At 42.4% G+C, this 24,713-nt stretch overlaps 1 protein-coding gene across 2 annotated transcripts in view; it reads right to left on the bottom strand.

Moving 5' to 3' along the window:
• MDN1 (midasin AAA ATPase 1) overlaps positions 1-24,713 on the bottom strand; it is a 158,400-nt gene that overhangs the window by 28,931 nt on the left and 104,756 nt on the right. For both annotated transcript variants that reach the window (XM_078054998.1, XM_078054999.1), the window contains exons 57-78: positions 24,344-24,575; positions 23,902-24,028; positions 23,120-23,290; positions 18,739-18,953; positions 17,963-18,350; positions 17,055-17,164; positions 15,703-16,408; positions 13,729-13,890; positions 13,239-13,512; positions 12,261-12,496; positions 11,374-11,469; positions 10,421-10,515; positions 9,979-10,100; positions 9,296-9,442; positions 8,111-8,220; positions 7,425-7,498; positions 6,667-6,859; positions 5,787-5,946; positions 3,588-3,734; positions 2,936-3,062; positions 704-809; positions 28-143 (exon numbers count right to left, since the gene is read on the bottom strand). In XM_078054998.1, the coding sequence (XP_077911124.1) occupies positions 28-143; positions 704-809; positions 2,936-3,062; positions 3,588-3,734; positions 5,787-5,946; positions 6,667-6,859; positions 7,425-7,498; positions 8,111-8,220; positions 9,296-9,442; positions 9,979-10,100; positions 10,421-10,515; positions 11,374-11,469; positions 12,261-12,496; positions 13,239-13,512; positions 13,729-13,890; positions 15,703-16,408; positions 17,055-17,164; positions 17,963-18,350; positions 18,739-18,953; positions 23,120-23,290; positions 23,902-24,028; positions 24,344-24,575 (4,114 nt within the window). The remainder of the gene's footprint in view (positions 1-27; positions 144-703; positions 810-2,935; positions 3,063-3,587; positions 3,735-5,786; positions 5,947-6,666; positions 6,860-7,424; positions 7,499-8,110; positions 8,221-9,295; positions 9,443-9,978; positions 10,101-10,420; positions 10,516-11,373; positions 11,470-12,260; positions 12,497-13,238; positions 13,513-13,728; positions 13,891-15,702; positions 16,409-17,054; positions 17,165-17,962; positions 18,351-18,738; positions 18,954-23,119; positions 23,291-23,901; positions 24,029-24,343; positions 24,576-24,713) is intronic.

Below are 24,713 nucleotides of genomic sequence, written 5' to 3'. Positions count from 1 at the left end.
AAACCCAACTAACTAGTTAGCGGATACCTGAGGAGGATCCACTGCTCAGTCAGTGTGGTCAGGGAGCGCCGCTGTCGGATAAGCATCTTCATCAAATGTGCCGAGAAGCCTTTGCACCGCTCAACGTTGCTCATGCCCACCTCCTGGCCGGGGAAGAAGGAAGCATGCCAAGGCTGTTGCTGGCAAACACTACCACCTATGCCGGTGTCACTAGAAAGCCCGTCCATCCAATACTCTCTGGGGAAAGCGCCCCTTGCTTAGATAAACTGTGGGTATATACTGCAGTCTAAAAGCAACACATTCATCTTTTTGAGCAGGGCTTCTCAAATTATGCTTCCACAGATCATTGATGTTCCATGAATAGGGACTAGGTTTAACATCAAAATTAGTGGTCTTTTCCCAATTCACAAAGGGAAAAAGACCTGAAGATGGCATTCTCTACTTGAGGCTTTTCTTACATAACTTTTCTTATGCATTTGGTCTTGTTGGCAAATGTAAGTTAAGAGAATTTATGATAAAATGCTCTCTGATTAAACACAAAATTACATTGGATTTATATTGTAAGTTTAATGATATTCTGCAAAAGTCTCAGGCACTTTCAGTAATGGGCTCCGATCACTTGACAAGACCTGAGAATGGTGCCCTGGAGGAACAAAACGGGAGCTTTCCCTGGGCCCCTGCAATCGAAGGTTCTATCACCCACCTTGGCAGGTGCTGCTAAGGCTGCACTAAGCCTGGCATGCCGTGCGAGAGAGCGAAAGAAATATTTCTGGCATCCATCCCATGATGATGAGATTTCTGTAAGCAGCCTGGAAAAGAACTCAACATGATTAACTTAATTAAAACCACTATCTCCTACCCCAGATCCTGAAGACTCAGAGATTGGTATTATTTAGTCACAACCAAAAGTCAAGAGTGTGAATAGATTTATTTCTGTGAGGTCTCATTCAGTCAGGCACTCATCAGTCCTTTATACAAAGGATGTATTATTTACTTAGCATTTCAAGTACAGTGGGGAAATAAATTATGACGACAATATAGTTTCCTTAATGAAAACTTTACAACTATCTTAGGAGTGGAAGCTAAGGGTCATAAATCCTGATGCCTACAGGCAGATAATATAAATGATTAAGGACAGCCAAGCACAAAATGATACAGGCCAATGACAGCTGACCTCAATGTGGAAGAAGCAAAACGGATTGTTGAAGACCACAGTGATCTGGACAGCATGTGTCCTTGTCAAAAGGAGGGAGCTACAGTTTAACTTTTAACTGCATGGGAAAGTAAACCCACTTGGCCAAATCTTCCTGAAAAACTGAAATCCAGAATATTTAAGTAAAATTTCTACTTTTGGGGTGCCTGCCTGGCTCAGAAGAGCATGCAACTCTTGATCTCAAGGTTGTGAGTCTGAGCTCCACATTGGGTATAGAGATTACTTAAATAAATAAAACTTAAAAAAAATTTCTACTTTTTACAATGTTATGTTGAATTAAAATTTAAAGCACTGAGAGGACCACTGAGCAAACAAAATACAAATGTATGCATACCCAGCTCATGCCAATCATCATTTACAACCACTTCTGTCATAGTTATGAACATAGAAATAGCTCTGTCTCAAAGTTTATAGGTTCTCAAACTCAAGAATATATTAGAATAAATTATAAAGAATTTTTGTATAGGAAACAGCTACAAATGTGGTCATTCTCTCCCAGATTTTCACCTATGAATTCAAATCAAGTGAGGAGACCTCAGTAAAATCAGAGGACCAGAGGGTGCCTGGGTAACTCAGTCGGTTAAGTGTCTGCCTTCAGCTCAGGTCATGATCCCAGGGTCCTGGGATGGAGTCCCGCATGGGGCTCCCTGCTCAGTGGGGAGTCTGCTTCTCCCTCTACCCTTCCCCCGTGCTCGTGATCTCTAACACACTCTCTCAAATAAATAAAATCTTAAAAAAAAAAAAGAAAAAGAAAAAATCACAGGACCAAAAAAATAACGGGAGAGGTGAAGACAAGGAGTAAAGGAAAAGATACTTAAAAAAGAAAAAAGGGCGCCTGGATGGCTTAGTTGTTTAAGCGTCTGCCTTCGGCTCAGGTCATGATCTCAGGGTCCTGCAATGGAGTCCTGCATGGGGCTCCCTGCTCAGTGGGGAGTCTGCTTCTCCCTCTACCCTTCCCCCCGCTCATGATCTCTCACACACACTCTCTCTCTCAAATAAAAAAAATCTTAAAAAAAAAAGAAAGAGAAAGAAAGGAAGAAAGGAAGAAAGAAAGAACAAAAGAAAGAAAGAAAGAAAAAAATCAAAAGACCAAAAAAATAATGGGAGAGGTGAATACAAAGAGGAAAGGAAAAGATACTTTAAAAAAGAAAAAAGCACGCCTGGGTGGCTCAGTCGTTTAAGCATCTACCTTCGGCTCAGGTCACGATCTCAGGGTCCTGGGATCGAGTCCCCCATCGGACTCTCTGCTCAGCAAGGAGTGTGCTTCACCCTCTCACTCTCCCTCTCTGCTCTCCTCCCCGCCCCAAATAAATAAAATCTTAAAAAAGAAAAAAAAGGTGGGGGCTGCTGGCTGGCTCAGTTGGTAGAGCACGCAACTCTTGATCTCAGGGTTGCGAGTTCAAGCCCCATGTTGGGTGTGGAGCCTACGTGAAGGAAGGGAGGAAGGGAGGGAGGAAAGAAAGAAGGAAGGAAGGAAAAAAGGAAACAGGGAAAGAAGCAAAGAAAGAAATATAGAAAAAAGAAAGCAAGAAAGAGAGGAAAAGGAAAAGCAAAAAAATTATCTCTTACTGAATGCTCACCACATGCCAGATCTCAAGCCAGGCACTTTTCCAAATGTTATCTGTTCAGCAACACTAGGAGAGAGGGATTCTATCCCCATTTTGGCAAATAAGGACATGGAGGCTTAAACTACTTGTTCTATTTATGATTTAAAAAACAAACCTAGAATCAGCCTCCTGAATGTTGCTGACTATAGACAATGCACTCCGGATATCTAATGGGTGAAGATGAAGCATCTCTTGAGGGTTTTTTGAACGGGCCCAGGCAAGACCTTTGCGATATGACAAACCTAGGAAATAAACAGCATGTGTTTAAGAAACTCAGAAGAGAATGAATGTGCCATGCCCTACCCCCCATCCCACGCCACTGCTACTCAAAATAAAGTCCTTGGAACAGCACCAGGAGCTTGTTAGAAAGCAGGCTGTGAGGCCCTGCCCTGCACCTACTGAAACAGAACTACTGCACTCAATGGGATTGCCCGAGTCATTTGTACACGCACTAGAGTTTGAGAAATGTTGCTTACTAAGATATGTTGAAAGGGTGGGTGCTGTACAACATAAGGTGATGAAAATAAAGCACGGTTTCTGAGAAACCTCATTTCAAAACTATGAAAATATTTGGGAATCACAAATGGTTCATGAGAGGAATTTCATACATGACCGAACTCTCAGAATGGCATTTCAAAACCTGGCCTACGACCTTCTGTTCCCCACCATCTCAACTGTCTCTAGAAATTTCCCCCGAATCACCCACGTTGTTTTCCTCCCTAATAGCTGGTCATCATTCTATATCAGGTTTCAAGTGAGAACTTTACCAGCTTTTGCAAGGTGCTGAAAGAGGTCTGCTAATGCTCGCTGCTTCCGCAGGAGGATGTGCTTGGCTGCTGACCGCTGCTTCTCCTTCTCGGCTGAGGGCTCCAGCTTTAAGCTCTGCAGGTCGCTCACACAGGAAATTACTTCACCTGAGGAGAAAACGAGGCACTACTGAAATCTAAAGGGCTTATCCATGTGTTAGAACTGATACTCAAGGGGCGCCTGGGTGGCTCAGTCGTTGAGCGTCTGCCTTCGGCTCAGGTCATGATCCCAGGGTCCTGGGATCGAGCCCCGCATTGGGCTCCCCACTCGGCGGGAGGCCTGTTTCTCCCTCTCCCCCGCTCCCCCTGCTTGTGTTCCCTCTCTCACTGTGTCTCTGTCAAATAAATAAATTAAATCTTTAGAAAACAAAACAAAAACAAAAAAACCCTGATACTCAAGACCCAGAACTTTGTGGGAAACAAGAACTAGGTGACATTCATCTTTAAGGCTCTGATAACTAGTATAGTCCCTAGCATTCTGTAAATTCTAAATTAAAGGAATCAAGATGCATGGAAATAGAAAATAAAAACTCATGGATTTCATCTCTCTGAACAACAAACAACCCAAATAAAAGTAGTTATTCTTTTTTTTAATTTAGGGGTTTATAATCGATCATGCAAAAAGCACTTGTTGAGCACTATGTGTAAGAATTTAAATCATCTGAGATAAATTTCCCATAAATATGATATATACTGAGGTCCTATCCTGTACCTAGTTGGTAGATGTTCCCATACTCTGTACAACTCCAGGAGAGCAGATTTCTAGCTGCTTGGAGAGGCGCAAAGAGATCTAGTCACTTTCTAAAGTCTATTCAGCTAAAGAGTGGACTAGAAGACAGGACATGACCCCTGGCCAAAACAACTCTGAAACCCAAGTTCTTTCTCCAGCACCACACTGCTTGGCTCAGGACTCACGGGTACCTGTAACATGAGGCTGCTGCCTGCCTGCCATTGGCAGTGTTATGGGCTATGTCCCCCAAAATTCATGTTACAGTAGTCCTAACCCCCAGTGCCTCAGAATGTGACTGTATTTGGAGACAAGGCCTTTAAAGAGGTAATTAAAGTAAGATGATGCCATGTGGGTGGGCCCTAATCCAACCTGACTGATGTCCTTAATGAAGAGTAGGACACAAGAGACCATGTAAAGACACAGAAGGAAAACAGACATCTACCAGCCAAGGAGAGAGGCCTCAGAAGAAACCAAACCTGTGGATACTTGGATTTTGTATGTTTAACCTCAGAACTGTGTGAAAATTAATTTCTCTTGTTTAAGCCACCCAATATGTGATACTTGTTAAGGGAGCCCTAGCAAACTAACACAGGCAGTCTAGCCTTCCAGAAGAGAGCAAGTGTACTGCATACCATTATACGGACACTGCAGGAGGTTAGAGAATTCTTTGCATCAGAGTGGGTACCTCTTCCGGAAGACGCACGTGGAACCTTCTGTTTACCCTGATCATCAGGCTCAGGCGGGCAAGGTCATCTTGAGAATGGATATTATTAGGCTATTATCCTAACAAGTTCTAAAAATAAAGAGCTCCCTGAGATGAGACTGTAGCCTCACTGAAGAAGGACCAGTCTCACTCTGATACCACACTCACTGGGGGTGAAGAGGGGTGGGGACAGTAGTAAAGGCTGCCAGGACCTCGATCTATGAAGTTCTGGAATTCCTTCCCCAGCCATTGCTATTATACTACAGAGCAAATCTTGGCTCTCAGCTTCCCTGTGCTAGGACAGCCAGGGAGATGAAACTGCTAGGTCTCTCCACAGTGAAGACAGCAAGAAGAAAACTGTGGATGAAACTTCTCCTTTAACGCAAGGGAGACATTTTGAGAGGTAGGGATAGTTTACGGATTCTGGGAAATCCATCTCTCCAACCAACAAGAGCTGACATAGACAAGGTTATTGTAGAAAATGGCATAACAAAGCATTGTTTACATGAGAGGAAGACAAGATGAAAATTAAGACAGCTTGTGTGGTCTCAGCTGGCTCATGCATCTGGGCTCTGTTAGTTTTTAGCCCATTTGTTTATTCACTTAACTGCTCAACACTATTCAAGAGGTCAAAAAAGGGCGGACATAACCAATTCCCACCCTCTTGGGGCACTGGGGAAAACTGAGAGAGCAAACCCAACCCTCTGCCCCGGCTGCTGGCACCCACCTGTGAAGTGATCGAGGCCCTCCACTAGGTGAGGCAGGCGGCTTTGCTTCATGAGTGTCAAGCACATCTTCCTCATTCGTCTCATGAGCTTCGGCAAGCGACGCAGCAGCTCTCCTTCCGAGGGGAAAGGAGCACGCTGACACCGTTCTGGGATCACAGCCTGTGAGACAGAGCACAAATAAGATATGGGTGCCAAGTTTATTTTCTTTTGATTATATTCATCAGCTCACTGTCTTCTGTCACACTGATCAAAAATTTAGATTTGCTATTGATGACAACATAGGAGATTCAGGGATTCTTCCCTGTGGCTAGCATGGGTAGCTCCCTGATGATCCCAGAGCTCCTTACATCTAAGGATATGATGCGGGAACACATATCCTGTAACAGACCTGCTCGCCCAAGGTCTCCATGACTGTTATATTTTCTGGAATTTTGCAAGCCAACTCTTAACTGTTGGTGCTTGAAATTGACCATGATGAGAGAAATAATAGCACAGTCATCAGCAACCACCACAATCAACACATCACTGCACACATTTGCTCCCTGTGCAGCAGCTTCATCATGGGGTAGCCCCAAGGCAGCTTCAGTGGCGTATTCCTCAACTGATGCTTCGAGTCTTCTGTCACAGGTAGATGGCAATCTTCACAGGTAAGCACAATGCTTACTTCCCATAGGTGACATTTATCTTTCAGCAACAGGACCGATGCTTTTTGCCTTATTATGCAGCAGTATCAGGCAGACATACAAATACTGTATTTGTCCAAAGAGTAAGATTTCAAAGGCATTCCCTTGCCTAGTTCTAGGGACACTCCTTACAGAGAAAGCACAGATCTCCCCTGACTGGCCCAGGAATAAGCAAACATTATCTCCCAAGGTGTACCTGTGCAGCTGCCGGCCGGGCCAACAGGGTCTCCCTCAGTGCCTTGTTCAGACTCTGAATGGGGGATGCCTCACTAGTGGCTGCTGGCTGCGACAAAAAATCAGGCTGTTCCTCCTTGTCACTCTCCACCAAGGATGACCGGCAAGGTTCACTCAGGACAGCTTCAAATTTCTTCATGAATTTAAAGAGGGTCCTGGCCCCACAGAATGACAAATGAGGGAATGTAAAAATGGCATAATGCATACACACATAACTTAATAACCTGTACCTTCTGTATACTTGGACTCCTTAGATACTCATAACCATCCTGTTTGTTTTTAAGGAAAAGTAGGGCAGGTATTGTCATCTCCCTTTTCTAGAAGAAAAAAACTGAAGCCAGGAATGGTGGGATCACTTCGCTCAAGGTAAAACAGCTAGTAGGTGACAGAAGACTCAACCCTTCTATAGTGCTTAGCCTGCCTTGTCTCAAAGCACACCAATTCCTTTTGTATGTAGACTTAGCTTTAGGTGGTAAGGGTGCTGCTGAAAAGCCACACCAAAACAATCTAATGCTTCATAGTAAGTTCAAGGCAACTCTAAGGCCACATTAACAATGTAGTCTTGCTACCTACCATACAAAAGTTCTGAGCTTTGGTCACCCCCAATTTTTTCTTTTAAGTAGGGCTTGAACTCATGACCCTGAGATCAAGAGTTGGACACTTAACCAACTGAGCATGAAGTTATCCCTGTCACCCCCAATTTTTTAAAAAACGAATTACCTGTGTGTCTTTTCCACAGATTGTTTAATGGACCAGAAGCTGACATCATTCCACTTGGATATTTTAACAAATTCCTGTAAGATACATGAAGATCAAGGAATGGCTTTATAAAGCTGGTGTCATTCTGTTTCCTTCTAAATCATCTGTTTGCTAAAGACCAGAGCCCACTCCATCCCAAATACCGGACTATGTACCAGTAAATAAGTAAAACGAGTTTAAAAAAGGAACCACGTATTTGTCACAAAGCAATGAAAAGAGTGCTGCCACAATCAACAGGTCACCTGATATGTATTCCATTTGCTGGTTCCACAACCACTGAGAGTTATCAAAAGACAGGGCCCTCCTTCCCCCAAGGCATCTTGATGACACTCAACACTAAATGGCAACCCCCTCAGGTGGAAAATCAGCCTGGGCAAGAGCAGGGGAGGGAGCACTAACAGACTTATGTGGCAATCCCCTTGAGGAGCCTTTGACAGGGGCCACTCCACTAACCCCTCACACACTTGGACAGGTCGGTAATGGAGGCAATTTCACAAAATGTAAATCTTGCCAACCTACTTGGCAGTTGCAATGCTCTTCTCCATTCCCCAAGAGCCCCCTGCCTCATAGTTAAATGGACAAAAGAACTAAAAAGAATTTGCTGATTTTGTTCTCCCAAGAGTGGTCATGACAGTTGCTCATCTTACTTTAAGTTCTTTTTCAAGGGGGGAACGAAGTTCCACAATTTTGGTTTGGACCCGGTCCAAGAATTGCTTGTAATAATGGTACAGATTCCACAGAACACTGCAAAGTGAATCTGGAAGAAACGAAAAGAAAACAAAAACACCACACTTGCCGCACCTGTGGGCTCCACATTTTAGTGATGCTCCTTCCTCATTATTTTGAGACCCTGAGATTACAGCACAACATTTCACAGGCAGATTATGTAACAGCCCATCAGGGAGCCTATGTCTAGCAGTTCCCAGAGATGCTGGCAGGCTGTCAACACTACCCCATTTTTTCATTTCAGCTTGGACTGAATTTTGTTGCACTTTTGTCCTTAAAGACTGTGTACTCAGATGTTCCACTAAACACAATTTCAAACCCTTTCTCGGAATCTTATTGTAAAGTAAGCAGAAACTGAGCCTGTTGTAAAAGATGGCCTATTAAGAAGCTCACCCTGACTGCTCCTTCACATACAACCTATAGTCCTAGTTTCATTTCATCCAAATAGGTGTGGTCAGGGACAGTAATTGACAGCGTTTTATGTGCAGTTACTTGATACGGAGTAGAGCTCTCACTAGAGCAAAGGATCTAATTATGGCCTGGACCAAACAAAAGCTTAGCAGGACATCTAACACTGTCTAGACAGAAAGATATACAGCCTCAACACACTGATTTCCAAGATCTGCATTTGGCAATTTACCTCAGGCAGAATCCACTAGTCAGGGCTTCATTTATAACCAGTTTGTACTTTAATGTTGTTCTCTGTATCTAATGTGTATCACTTCAAAGTAAAAGATGATTAAAAGTGTCTCATTTAAAATCTGGTATGCAGGGGTGCCTGGGTGGCTCAGTCAGTTAAGCGGTCTGACTCTCGGTTTCAGCTCAGGTCATGATCTCATTGGTTGTGGGATTGAGCCCCGCATGACACCCCGTACTCAGTGTGGAGTCAATTCTCTGTCTCTGCCCCCCACCCCACCCCGCACACTCTCACTCTCTCTCAAATAAATAAAATCTTTCTAAATAAATAAATAAATAAGAAAGAAAGACCTGGTATGCAACAAGATACCTATCTTATGGAGAATTCAAAGCCTAACCCATTTAAACAATGCAGTGTAAAAGTATTAAAAAAAAAATACACACACACACACACACCCCTCCCTCCTTACCCTTTCCTTCAACTTGAGGCATCAACAAGACATGACAATGGAAAACCAGTAACATCTGAAGTCGTACGTGGAATTCTCCCAGTGATGATCCTTCAATAAATGCTTGTAACGTGCTGACCAGCAACATCAGGGTCATCTGTTTGTCATCTTTAGAGATTCAAAGAAGAAAACATAGGTACCTGCAACCATCACTCCATATTTATAACATGCACGTAATCTATTATGGGATACATTGAGGGATGGAAGGCAAGTAGAGACCACGAAGTGAAACTCTGAAGCAAGGACCATAGGTAAATTCCAAGCTGATATAAAAACAGCTGCACTCAGGATATGTGTTAAATGCACTCACAGCAAATTATAAAACTGAATTATAAGGTTTTGTTTTAAGCATGAAATGAAAACGCTTTTAACTCAAGCATGTCAACTAGTACCTAAGAAGAGAAATCTTCATTTTGACTAGTCTCTTGGATACACAGAATAAGGAAACCTTATCTTATGACCAGCTTTCTAGAATCTGGAAAAGTCACTTAAAACTCTGAGGAATACCATCAAGTCTAATGACGCACCCCCATGTAAAAGCAGCAGTGCCAGGAGACATGGGAAGAGGTAAACCCCACACCCTGCAGCACTCTACAATTAGCCTGCAACTTCTAACTACGCAGGGAATTTATGGACAGTGTTACCTTCCTGCTCCTCTGTTTGTTCCTGCATGTGCTTCTCAAGCATCTGGTAGATGGAGAACCAGTGCTTGGTGGATTTCTCAGTATGGCGCTTCATGGTATTATCCAAACTCATAGACCAGCAGCTGAAATGTGAGAGAAGAGGCCAAGCAGGCATTTAAAGAAACCCATTTGAAAGATCTGAAACCACTGAAGCAGAAGCTAAACGTTCACTATGCTCTCCTCCCAAGTGGAAATGGAGAAGACATCTGGTTTGCTGCCTTGGGAAGGTATGCTGTTGTCTGCTCTCTACAGAGGTCATTTTAATGCCCTGCTTTTAATTCTGTGATTAATAACTGAAAAGCACATTCTCAGTCTTACCACATAAACTCTGCAGAAACAAACTATCAAATGATCCTATAGCATAAATGTGGGAGGGGAAGGGAAGTGACAGATTAACACTTACTTCAGTTCCAGTTTACGCCAACGAATGATCATCTGACTGACTAAATCGAGATGTTTCCGCAGAGATAGAGCTCGACTCGCATTCTCCTCCCAATCCTAAAAAGCAAAGATAAAATTTACTGTGGCCATTATTCAATCCCTTAATCACCTCCTGCCCTCAGGAATATCTTGGACTTTTTGTCCTTGAGTGAAGACCAATGGGCCCCTAAATAACTTTTATGCCAATTTACCAATAGCAACGAGTTTACATCCAGTGTATCAAGCTTCTAGTTGCTTCCGGTCACCTGACAGAACTTCAGCAGAGCCAAATTTAGGCAAAAAGCAAAGGATTTAGGGAGATGAGTCTGAATTGCTATTGTTAGACATGTGACCCCCTCCAAAGTGCAGAACCCTAATGTGATAATTAGAGAAACACCAGATACTTCAGAGGCTGTGAGAGGACAGAGGGGGATGACATGTGCAGGCATGGGGCTAGTCTGAAAGCCCACCAGGAAAGCCCGGGCCGAAGGAGCCCTCAGTACCAGCAGATGCTGCATCCCACCCTTGAGAACAGGGGAGGCAGATCCCTCACATGCCCCATAAGGCAATGGCTTCACCTGTAATGATCTGACCCCATGCCAGAAAAACCAAGGAAGCTTATCCCTCTCTCCAATCCAAACTATAACTTTCTGTCCCTCTAACAATAACTCTGCCACAAGATAATCTTTTTTCAATTGACTACAAACTAAAATGAGGAAGAGGGGGCACCTGGGTGGCTCAGTCATTAAGCATCTGCCTTCAGCTCAGGTCATGATCCCAGGGTCCTGGGATCGAGCCCCGCATCGGGCTCCCTGCTCGGCGGAGAGCCTGCTTCTCCCTTTCCCACCCCCTCTGCTTGTGTTCTCTCTCCAAATAAATAAAATCTTAAAATAAAATAAAATAAAATAAAATGAGGAAGAGAGAGAATTATCTTACCTGTGCCTTAGCCAGAAGGATCTCTAAGCCATTCAGGAACTTTGAGATGGGACTGGAAAGTGGGAAACTACGAATTCTATCCATTACAACCAGCAGCTGCAGAAAATAAATAAAAATAAAAAAAACAAAACAAAATAAAATAAATTAAAAAATAAATAAATTTAATTCAAAAATTAAATTAAGAAAAGAAAAAGAAAAAGAAAAAAAGGAAAAAGATCTAGGTATCTCTGTGGGAATATCAATCATCCAAAGTCACAGGGTACTGAAGAGTGACCTGATGAAAGTTTTATGCAAAGTCCCTGCTACACAAGCACCTGTGAAAGCCATGGAGGAAACTTCCAGGACTGTGGATCTAAGATAAACATTTTATCTGCATTACTCTAGAAAAGACACAGAGTTTGGGAAGATAATTATTATTATTATTATTATTTTTTAGTAATCTCTACAGCCAATGTGGGGTTCGAACTCACAACCTAGAGATGAAGAGTCACATGCTCTTCTGACTGAGCCAGCCATCTTAACCACTCTCTGTTATAAGAATTATTACAAAATTGGCTGAAGACTACAAGTGAGGTCCGAGTTAAAATTGCCAATCTTGAAAAAGCGAGGCCTTTGCTAATATACATAGGTATCTGAATAAACCAAGCAATACAACAGCATTTTAACATGTAGACAGCAAACTCTGACCAACAAATAAAATTAGTAGAATCTCAGACATCACTTATACAACAGCAGTACAAACTGGTATGTCCATCCTGCAGTGAGTAGTGTCCCACTGAAGTGGGGTTCTGCGAACCTTTGTTTATATATTGAAATGTGCACATGAATGCCTCCTGGAGATGGCCGAGACTGTATCCTCAGGGCTCGCTCCTCACCGGCTGCCCTACCTGTTCAAGGGCCGGGTGTTCTGGCCAATCCTGCAGCAGCTGAATAACAGCCTCCGAGAAACCTTGAAGCACAGGTTGACAATGCCTTGCTTCTGGGACATTGGGGTGTTGGTAGAAGTCATAGGGCCCATCAGGCTTCACCATCAGATCTGAGATTGCCTCACTAAAGAGAGTGTTATGGGAGAGGGTGCAGGCCAAAAGTTGGCTGCCCAAGAGTTGGTCATTCAGCTCAGCTCCTAGGAAGTTAACAACATCATAGTAAAGTCAGTGAACTCAGTAGGCTAAGCTATCAAGTTACAAAGATGACAAAAACATGCTCAGAAATAATGAACTACTGGAACTAATTAAGATAATTCAACGCCATTCATGCCCAAAGCAACATGGGCCTAGAGGACTAGGACCCTAATATCAAAGGAATATCATCAAATCTGCCAAGCTTCTCAGAAATACAGAGGAACTCATATATTTGGCTGTTATCAACAAGCTACAGAGTTTGGTTTGATGGATTCAATTTCCTGGTTTTTGTGGCTGTCTTGGTAGGCAGAAAGGAAATTTAAAGCCTCCTTCCTAATAGCAAGGAATAACTCATGAGATCATACAGGAAACTGAATCAAGTGAAATTCTATAAGATTAATTTCTGAGTTCCCAGGTTGCTCCCAGGAACATGTGATTTGAAAAGCACCGAAGCTATTAGAGGCAAATTAGAAATAATACTGAGGAACAAAACCATCTAAACTAAGTCCATATCCTTATTTTTTTAATCCCTTCACCCCAAAGTATTCAAATGATAAAAATCCACTACTGCAGAATTTTAAACCAAGTTTTTTGAAGTAGCTTGAGTCTCTTAAGCTAAGGAAACTCCCTCAATAAGTAATTTAGCAAAAAACAGGGAAGTAATGATTTTAATTGTTCCAGAACTAGCCATCACATTTATTCATTTTCATTTTCCAAGAGTATAACAAAAGTAAACTGTCATACCCATCAGAGGGTAGAAGTGTGTCACAAGAGATGCCCCAGTTTGATAGCAGGACAGAAACAGGCCAAGGTAATGCTTTGTCTCGTGTGGCGGCAGAGTCTGTTGGTACCATAGGGACCGAGCGAAGTTGAGGCACAGCTGCTGGTGAATCAGCATCACAGCTTGCATGGAGCTCTGGGACAGGAGAGCAGGGTCTGTGGCTGCTCCCTCTTCTTGCCCATCTGAAGTTCCCTTCTTCTCTTCCAGTGTTGGTTCTACCAGAATATCTGCAAAATCCTGTCAATAACATTAGAGCAATTGAACTTCTAAAAATCAAAATCCAGATCTAAGCCAAAAGAAAGGGGCAAAGATGAAGCATGAACAATCAAGAAAATGAAGTAGTGACTTACATAAAGATGTAGTAAAAAGGATGATTACAAAACCAGTCAAAGGTAACACAGGTGATATCAAGGGAAATTATTCCCAAACAAACCCTGTTACCAACCACCCAACCTTTTCATGATGTGGGAACTGCTTTCTGAACTCCCGTTCTTCCTCCTCCTCCTCACTCAGGGCTGTCCTGGAGTTCCTGCTCCTGTATCTGTAAAGGCTGTTTTCCTGCTCGGCCTTCTCTTGGGCTATGCGTTCCTGTTCATCCCACTCATTGATAATTTCCTGAAAAGTTACACATTTGGAAGGAAACTTGTTTGTCTTTGCTGAGGTGCTTAAATGAACAAAGCAAAACTTGTTATCTCTTAATTTCTCACGATAACAAAAGTACCATGGTTCAAAAACAAGTAAACGCCAACGTCCAAGAAACTAAATCCCAGGTAATAGAGAGCAAATGAACTTTTCAAACTGTGTTTCTGCAGCAACCCATTTTCTGAGTTCCCCCTTGATGTACTGCTACTTTTTCACAGGTGTAGAAACTTGCTACAGTAGAGTTAATGCCACTGGAACTTCCTGTCAGGAGTTAATTATGTTTTGTACTAAGGACAGGCTCTGGGTAGGCAACGTGGGGGCTGTGATTCAGACTGCACTTGGCTAACAACTCAAGCAGCTGGCCCAGGAGTTCAGGAAAGGGAAACGTGGGTTGGGGGCAGGGTGGTTGCAGGGCACCAATCAGACAAAACTGGGCTATGTCTTATCAGACACTTCTTAAATCCCCAGTAACTCTAAGATTTTAAGTCCTTAAGTTGGCAAAAACTATAAACAGTACTGATAAGAACTGAGGAAATGAGTATCCACCATTCAGAAAGATAATCTGTATTAAAAACCTAAGTGGTTAATCTTCATCCCAGCAATTCTGCTTTCTAGAATTTGTACCCAAAGACCTAGGTATAAGACTATTTATGGTGATGGTGGTGGTGATGTTTCCTAAGATAGTAAAAAGACTACAAATATTAAGTGTCCAATGATGGGACACCTGGGTGGCTCAGTTGGTTAAACATCTGCCTTCAGCTCAGGTCATGATCCCAGGGCCCTGGGATCGAGTCCTACATCGGGCTCCTTGCTCAGCGGGGAGCCTGCTTCTCCCTCTCCCACTCCCCCTGCTTGTGCTCTCTCTCTCTCCCTCTCTGACAAATAAATAAAATCTTTAAAGAAAAAAAAAATAAGTGTCCAATGATAAGAAATTAGTTAAATGTTTTAGAGCATAGCCATATAATAGAAAACTAGGCAGCCATTCAATATGATGTAGGTAAAAAATACCGTAATTATGGAGGAAAATAATCACTAAATGCTGTTAAGTTTTTTAAAGCGAAGTATAAAACAGAATGGATTTTAACAGTGGTTTGCAGAACTGTAGCAACTTAAAGACCAGTCTCAGAGACCACAGAGGGGACAGAACTGTCCTCAATTAAAGCACACCTTTTATCTATTACATATCGGGAAACTAGTATAAGGCTTTTATTTTAAAAAGAGTTCTGCTAAAAAACAAAAATTTATAAACCACTGGGACAAATGACTTAAATTTATAATGTCATAGACATACATGTACAGATACATGTATACAAATAAACCCAGAATGGGACGCACTAGTATGTTAACAGTTATACAGCTTATTTAAGTGGTAAAATCTAGTAAGTTTCGTTTATATTTATTCTTTTAATTATATAAATTGAGAACAAATTGTTTTCATTGGTAAGAGGAAAACAGATTTTCTTAATAAGTTGATACTATTACCTGGCAAAAACCACCATAAATAAAGTCAAAAGACAAACAACAAACTAGGGGAAAATACTTGCAGTGTGTATCACAGATAAAGAGCTAACTTCACTGATTTTTTCTAACCTCTTAAAAACTGAGGGACAAAGACCCCCAAAACTGACAGTTGAATAGGAGTCAGAAAGGAAGACACTAGATCCCACTGCCCAACCACATGGCTCTTTCTACACAGGGTATTGCTAATGTCCTACAGATGCCCCTCTTGTGCTCCCAGCTCCCTGCAGCAGGAGGTCGGGGCTGGACCCCCAGAAATGGGCTTACCTGGCATACATGTCTGAAGAGCTGCAGGGCCCTCTGGTCCAGCTCTCCCTTGCACAGCACATGGGAGCGCAGGTAAAGGAGGGCATTCATCAGCAGCTGCTCTCGAGTGGGGCAAGGTCTCTGGCCCTTGCCTTCCAGCTCCTTTCCTCCTGAGCGCTTGAGGAGCAACTTCCCAAGGCCTCGAAGAACCTCCTCTGATTTCACTGAGCATAAAGCGTCTGCATGAGCATAGTAAGTGGGGAAGGTGGGGCCCACCGATGGAAAAGCCAACAGGGAGGTGGCCAGGGTGCCCAGCCTGTCTGCACAGACCACACTGCCTTGGAATGAAGCGTAGACCTCAGATGCCACCAGCCTCATGCCATGCTGCAACTGCAGGATGGATGCTTGCAGTGGGGCCACAGAGTCTGGATACAGGGCATACTCCTCGGCCAGCCGCTTCCTGAACTGGTGGTGGGATTGCTGCCAGGAAGCTTCCTCCTTCAGAAGGGTCTGGGCCACCTGGGCAGACCGAGGCCCATCCATGTGGAGGGCCTGCAGGAGCCGTGTGAGCAGATCCTGAACAGCAGGGGCCTTGGCAATGCTGGTGACATAGTGGTGGATCTCCTGCACCAGTGACTCGTAGGTAGGCACCTGCGGTCTAAAGGCCTGCTTCTTTGACAGGCTGCAGATTAAGTTCTCCAGATGATCAATTCTTTGGCGAAGTAGTCTAAAGGCAAATTAACACAATATGCAAATTCTGTCAGGTGAAAAACAGCAAATCTAGACTGAGTCTTTAGCTCAGGAAAACAGAATGAAGGCAGATCAGCTGCTGAGGAATAATATGAAGAAAATATTGACAATTATAATGTAAATGAATAATACAGAGAGATCATTTATCACACACCACACATGGTGTTAAGCAATGTAGATGCATATTTCATCAAAGTCTAATCACAATTCACTTAAGTAGTTGCTATGATCCTCCTCTTATAGACACGGACTCTGAGGCTCAAAGGCATTAAGTGATCTCCTTAAAGTCTGAGGCCAAAGGACAGGAACCGGACTGGAATGCAGACCTACTACACTACACAATATTTACCAAGACAACAAACCCACACAGTGCACATCATCAGATCCAACTTCTATCATGTTGAAAATAAGTTCTGGTTTCAACCCACCTGGCCCTATGTGAATCCTGCCCCTCCTTTCAGAGTATTAATTTTTCCTGACCATAACCATGGCTTTAGGACATGTAGAGACATGTATTATCACCTTTAACATTGCAATTACACTGCAAAGGTCAACCTCAAAATGTCTTTAAAAAACAAAAACAAAAACAAAAAAACAGCACAACACAATTACTCTGCTGTTACCTGATGTGAGGATGAGAGTAACGGATAATGACTTCATTTTCCAGGTCTGTTCCAGTCAGTAGCTGGGACGAGAGGTTTCGGGTCTTCCACTCACACTGCAGCTGGTGTAACTAAGAGAAAGGGAAGAAGCTGGTCTGCTGTGCCCAGCTATGACCATGTCCAGGAGGACAATGCCCTGGGGAAGGGTAGAGCAACTGGATGGAAGGAACCTGGGCTCTTGAATGATCCAAGAGCAGGGGTTTTTGCTCCATTAACCTGGATCACTCACCTTAGAGCTATTAGGTAAAAGAAACTATCTTATTCACACCACTGAACTTCTAGGACTCTGCTATAGCAGCTTAGTCTTTACCAACTCATATACTAGTTCCATATTTTGAAGAAGGAAAATTATATCACTATCTTTATGCATTCAGTTCCTCAGTTTGGTTAGAAGTTCAACTATTGAGGGATGCCACTTAATCTAAATTTACTTGATTCTTGAATTTTAGATAACAAACACCCAAACTTTAAAACCTGAGGAATACCATACCATATCTAAAAGAAATTATCCAAGTCCAAATATTCAAAATTTAGTTCAAGTAGAGGGAGTATGGATAGGAGAGATACCACTAGTTCTCTGGCAATGCCTCAGGTGTTTGACTATTGTGACCTCCGTCTACTGCAACCTATTGGCAAATACATCAGAAGCTTAGGAAGGGCCCCTCCAAGTACCTAAGCTTACTTAGAGGAACTCTCAAAGAGGAAAATGCAGTCTTTAGAACACACTCCTGGGATGTCACAGAGCAGCCTATGCAAAATCATCCCTCTGATGCTCTAAGCATCCAAAAAGCAATAAAAGGAGTAATATACTAAGCAAACCCACCCAGTCAGGGATGGAGCTCATGCTCCAAACTCTCACTCCTCCATACCTCTTCCTTAGCATACTTGAGTTTGTATTCTCTCTTCACTGCAGGGTCAAAGCGTGCCTGCGGAAGCCATGTCTGAATCTGGAGCAAGCCAAGGCTCACCCAGAGGCTCCCACGGCGGGCTGGCTCAGGAAGGTCCCGTTTACCGTCCCCTTCCCCAAACAAGTGGCGCAGGGAGGTGAGCAAGAGGCATAGCAGCTCTTTGGGCAGAGCCTCCTGCCCAGCCATGTCCCCAAGAGTCTGGCCCACATGCTGGAAGGCCTGGCTGTCCCCGAGCAATAGCTGCTCGCAGTTCTGCATATACTCCTGCCGCCGGGGCTCAGGGAGCAGCTCTGCCAAACCTGCCAGGTGCCGGCACAGCACAAGCCCCTGGAGCTGCGAATCCGTGCGTCTGTAGAGATAAGGAAGCATTTAAGGGTTTGTACTACATCAAACAGCATTCCTTTCTCACACTATCATTCTCTCAGAAAACGACATGGCAGACTGCACTGCCAATAGCTAAAGGTGAATTTCTCTTCTCAAGTAATCTTACATGCTTTTCCAAGCACCACTCTCTTTATCACAATAAGCTTAAAATTGACAGAGGCACTGGCCAGCTCATAATAGCCTGTCATGGGCTAAAAACCTGCTGATCCAGCCAGAAAATATACTTGCCTTCACCCACCAAAACTACCTTCTACAGAAACAAGTTCTGACTGAGTTTTCTGCTACATGCTCTGTAGGAAAGACAGACCTTTACAGTTTACGGGGGGCGGGGAGGCAGGGGCATGTAAGAATACCTGAACTCTGCGACTGAAGGCATAGCCATGTTGGTCCAAAGCACCAGGCTGATGTCCCGGAGCTGCAGGGCTCTCTCAACCCACTCTCCCAGGGTGACATGTGAGGAGGACAGGATGGGAAAGCCACTCACATCCCAGGGACTTGCTCTGCAGCTGTTGGTCAAGACTTCAAAGCAGCACTTGGAGAATACAGCTCTACTGAGACTGCCGGGGCCCTGATGGATGAAGAGAGGTCATATATCTTTTAGAAATTAACTAAAAGGATTTCAACAAGCAGTTGAGCACTGAGCACTTCAGAGGGAAGAAAGAGAGTAAGAGAAGGAGGTCCAGGTTGCTAGGACCAGGTAAATCTCAACCAGAGTGCAGACTGGGGTCAGGTGTTAGTAGGCTTTAAAGAAACAGACTCCATTCTTAAAGAATGAGGAGCAATTGGTGCTTTACCACTGCAAGAAAATCCCTCCCACCTGGGCATCAGGAAGACCATTCTTGTAGTAGAGCTAGGGGCACATTGCAGGAAGGAGAAACTTGGGAAGCAGGGAAAAGAGTAAGAAGATAAATGTTAAAGAGTCAGGGACAAAGGGGCACATGGGTAGCGCAGTTGGTTAAGTGTCTGCCGTATACTCAGGTCATGATACTAGGGTCCTGGGATCGAGCCCCACGTCAGTATCCCTGCTCAGTGAGAGTCTGCTTCTCCCCTATTTGTGCTCTCTTGCTCATACTCTCTCTCTCAAATAAATAAAATCTCTTAAAAAAAAAAATAGTCAGGGACAAAGTTTGTCAAACCTGTGCTCCTTGGACTATTCATCTGAGACACACTAGTAGCTGTCCACAGCGAAGGATTAGGTGGTTAAATACATAAAATGGGAAACACCGTATACTCTGCAACTCTTGGGGAATCCATAAGATTTATCACTAAAGGCTTTGAGAAACGTGTTACAATAAAGAAATCAATTTTGAGGGGCGCCTGGCTGGGCTCAGTCAGAAGAGTATGTGACTCTTGATCTCAGAGTCATGAGTTGGAGCCCCATATTGGCTATAGAGATTACAAAAAAAATTTTTTTTAATTAAAAATATCAATTTTGATACAGAAAGAGAATAGAAGAGTCCAAAACAAAGCCATGAACATCTGTGGGAATAAGGTATGACAAAGGTGGCATTTCAAATGAGCGTGGAAAGGATGAATTAATAAAACATGGTGTTGTTATACTGCTTTTGGATATACTGTTTGTATAAAATATTTGTATACCTACCTCACAAAACAAGATATCCAGATGTAACTGATGATTTAAATATAAAACAAAACAAACATATACAAGAAAATATGGGCAAATAGTTTTTAACTCTAGGGATAGTGAAGAAAGACTTTTTTTAAAAGCATGACACCAAAGCCAGAAAATAGAAAGGGGCCAGAGTATTTGAAAAGAAAACATTATAAAACTTGAGAGACAAGAGAACAGCAGAAATATATTTCCAACCATATTGTGGATAAAAGTTTAATATCCATAATAAAGAGATCTTCAATAAGAAAATGATGATGAATTCAAATTTTGTTTTTTAGCAAATGAGCAATAAACGACTGAATAATGCAGAGAAGGAAACATTATATATATGTGTAAAGATATTTAATCCCAAAAAAATAATCAGGAGTACAAATTCAAATGAGATTTTAAAAACTGAATAATTGGCAATACTTAAAAATGTTGATAACACCTAGTGTGTCAAGGATATGAAGAAACAGGTTCTTACAGATACAATAAGTGAAATTGTGCTCTAGTCCTAAGTCTTCCTGTGATCATCCAGGACTTTGTGACCTCCCCCTTTACTAGCTCCTAGCATGTTTAAAAAAGTAAACATACCCTGATGTTTATAGCAGCATTATCAACAATAGACAAATTATGGTAACAGCCCAAATGTCCATCGACTGATAAATGGATAAATTATATGTCAGCAGGTTTTTAGCCCATGACAGGCTATTATGAGCTGGCCAGTGCCTCTGTCATTCTTTCTTCACTATCCCTAGAGTTAAAAACCATTTGCCCATATTACTCAGCCATAAAGAAGAATGAAATCTTGCCATTTGCAATGACATGGATGGAGCTAGAGAGTATTATGCTAAGTGAAATAAGTCAGAGAAAGACAAGTACCATATAATTTCACTCATATGTGGAATTTACGAAACAAATGAACATGGAGGGGGAAAGAGAGGCAAAAAAGAAACAGACAAGTATACAGAACAAACTGATGGTTACTGGAGGGAAAGTTGGGGGGGGATGGGTTAAACAGGTGACGGGTATTAAGGCTGCACTTGTGATGAACATCAGGTGTTGTATGTAAGTGATGAATCACTAAATTCTATACCTGAAACTAGTATTACTCTGTATGTTAACTAACTGGAATTTTAAAAACTTGGCCGGGGGGGGGGGTGGTAAAAAACAAAAACCACCTGCCTAGACATTCTGAGAATAGCCATAAATTTCTTTAACTGTGCAGACACTCTGACCAAGGATTAAATTCCAGTTCTTGTAACATATCCACAGAAATGCTAGGACAAATAGACAAAGATTTACACAACAGTAGTTGATGCAGGTATGCTTGTTATAGGAAGGGGAGAAATAAAGGCAAGAAATCTCGACATTTATGAATAAGTAATTAAATAAATTCCAGCACATTAGAACAATGGAATACCTTAAAAAGAATAAGCTGGAATGACATGTTTCCATGACCTATTATGTGAACAAAGAAAGCGATCTTATTTTTGTTTACATATACATTTAATACAAAATATATGTAAACAAGATACAAGGCAAAGAGTGGTTATTTCTACAGAATTCTATCTATGTAAAGTTGATCCTTGAACACAGGGGTTGGGGTGCCAACCCTCCCACGCAATAAAAAAGTCCATGTATTTAATGGTTAACTCCCCAAAAACTTATGTACAGTACAGAAGAACAAGACACCACAGGTCTTCTCATCCCCAAAGTCAGCAGAGTTGGACCCTCGAGTGGTATCTGCTACTTGCTCCTCCCCAAGAATGCAGAATCTCCTTCCATGTAGAGTCCAGAGAAAGGCAAAGAATCAGGAAAGGCAGAGTACCTTTACTCACCTTTCCAGGTCACTGACCCCTGCTGCATGGTTCTAACACAGTTTCTGCTTACAGGAAATGCTGGCAAGCAGTGAGCCAGGGGCCACTATCCCTGTGGTATTAACTGCCTGCCTTGGACTTTCAGCACCATGGACAACACCCCCTCCCCGCTGTCCCCTGTCCCCTGTCCCCTCTGCCACCAAGAATCCTGCTTAGCGCTTATCCTGTGCCCTGGTGTTTTTCTAGACTCCTCACCTCGGAGAGTCATCATTCTGTGGTCCTCTGCCAACTCTGCCAATGACAGGCCCTGCCACTTCAGTGAGAACCCCCACCCCGCCAGTCCCTTTGTACCTGTCTCAGTTCAATACCTCAATGAACCGAGCTTTGCACAGGGAGTGCCAGAATCAGGTGAGAGACCTGCTGTTCAGCCTTCCCTGCATCTTTCCTCTACCCTCCCTTTGCTTCTAGGCATTTGGCAACTTCTACCTTACTTTTCAATACAATATAAAATACATATTTACTGAGAAAAATCCATGTGTAAGTGACCCTGTGCAGTTCAAACCTTGTGTTGTTCAAGGGTCAACTGTATACACAAACACATATACACACGTACATATACATTTCTATACTGTTAAAATATTTTATAACTAGAAAAAAGGTATTTTTTTTTAAAGATTTTTATTTATTTGCCAGAGAGAGAGGGAGAGTACAAATGGGGGGAGCAGCAGGCAGAGCAGGCAGAGAGAAGTAGGCTCCCCGCTGAGCAAGGAGCCCAAAGCGGGGCTCGATCCCAGGACCCTGGGATCATGACCTGAGCCGAAGGCAGAAGCTTAACCATCTGAGCCATCCAGGCGCCCCGAAAAAAGGTATTTTAATTAGAGAAGAAAGTGAAGACTTTTTTTTATTATTTTAGAGAGAGAGAGTATGAGTAAGGGGAGGAGCAGAGGGGGAAAAAATCCCCAAGCAGACTCCGCACTGGGCGTGGAGCCCAATGCAGGGCTCAATCTCACAACCCTGAGATCATGACCTGAGCTGAAACCAAGGGTCAGATGCTCAAATGACTGAGCCACCCAGGCACCCCAAGTGAAGATATTTAACTTTATTTGCTTTAATTCAGAACTTCCCAAATGATTTAAGATAGAATATCTTTTTTGAAGATATACTTATTAACATCCTGCAGAAAATAAAGTACTGCAATCACTTATTTAGTTACTGTTCTGTCCTAGGAATAAATGTTTATTGCTAGATCAAGAAATTTTTTCCACTATCAAACACTTTTATGATTTTACGTCAACAAACCTTCAATGTGGAGTCCAAAAGGGACTTGGGCATCTCCCCCTGCTGTACACCAGGCAGAGGGCTCCACATTAGCCAGTACTCTGGATTTGTAGTCACAGTACTGCTCCAAAAAGACATAAATGTGGAATTAAGTAAGTCAGACCACAATGAAATAATTTCTTCAGTAGACACCTAGAGATAAATAGATAAGAGAATATTTGAGAAAAATTCCATAAATCAAGTTATGAGGTTTCCCTCTTATAAGACTCATCTAAAATTAACATGGGTTTTAAAGATATTAATTCTAATGTCCCTGATTTCCTGCCACCCTGGTCATTTTGGTTAAGCCACTTATCATCTTGTTTATAATTTTATAAAACTGAGATCTGCTTTTTATAAGGCACATGAGGAAATATAAGTGAATCACACGATTATAATATCAGCAAAATAGGTAAATGAATAAAGGTTGTACTAATGAAGTTATATTAACTGCAGTTTACCACTATTCACATTCAATAGTTATTCTTGGGGGAAAGATTAAAAACACTCTCACACTGTATTTTTGCACAAACAATAAAAATAAGCATATTTCAGCCTCATTTAACTAGAAACCAAATACAATGATTCTGTAATAAGAGTTGTGAAATACCCAGATAATTACTGCAAAAAACACTCAAAATTCTCCCCTTTGAAAGTTAATTCAAGTAAGACTGGAGTTTCGGACATAAATAGAACATTCTGCAACCAGTCTGCTGCAGAATGTCTAATTGGCTCATAGTATAGAGGTTTATCTCCCTTTTTACCTTCTGATGGTGCAATAAGAACCAAAGGTCTCGAAGCTCTCGCGGAGCAATTGGTGTGTGCTTAAGACAAAATGTGATGTGATGACTTATCTCCTCATCTATCTGGGGTTGCTGATTTTTGCTGGACCTGTTCCACAAGTAAAGAGGAAGAAAGGATGGGTTGTGGGCTATCAATAAACTGCTAGAAATCTGCTATGTATGGGAAGATGGAACACACAGAACTTACAGTGCATTTATTAAAATACAAACAAGCAATTCTACTGGAAAAACACCTAGTAACTTGTAGAGGTGGAGTGAAAACAAGCAAAGAATCAGTGGCAACAGGCCTCCCTTGGTTTCGGTAACTAGTCCCCTTTAAGACAAGTCTGTGCTTTGTTTCACAAGTCGGATACATAGAATAACCTAACAAGAAAAAAAGTTCTCCCAAGGAAAAATGGCTTACCTTCTTAGACAAGCCTGTGTCATAAAATCAGCTGTCACTTTGTACTGCCAAAGCATCGCCAGGTACTCCATTGCAGGCCACAACTGAACATTCCTGGTGAGTTGGATTAAGGAGGTAAAGTCTGGTTGGAACAGGGAGGAAGCTTCATTGTGCTTTTTCTCCAGAAAACCAACTGAAATTCCTTTGGCTTTTAGTTCTAAACAATGGGCATTCACAAGATTCTTCAACTCATCTGGACAGAAAGACACATGCAACATTATAGCATAGTGGTCAATAGAACAGGCTCAGATTCCCAACATCTAGTTATGTGACTGTGAGCTTAACCTGAGCTTAAGTTTCTGTGAAATGATGTCATTAATACCTGCACAAT

Source organism: Halichoerus grypus, chromosome 9 (assembly GCF_964656455.1).
Source record: "Halichoerus grypus chromosome 9, mHalGry1.hap1.1, whole genome shotgun sequence".
In the NCBI taxonomy this organism is placed as follows: Eukaryota; Metazoa; Chordata; class Mammalia; order Carnivora; family Phocidae; genus Halichoerus; species Halichoerus grypus.
Note: the sequence above shows the minus strand (reverse complement) of the source record. Positions and strands in the feature narration are given on the sequence as shown.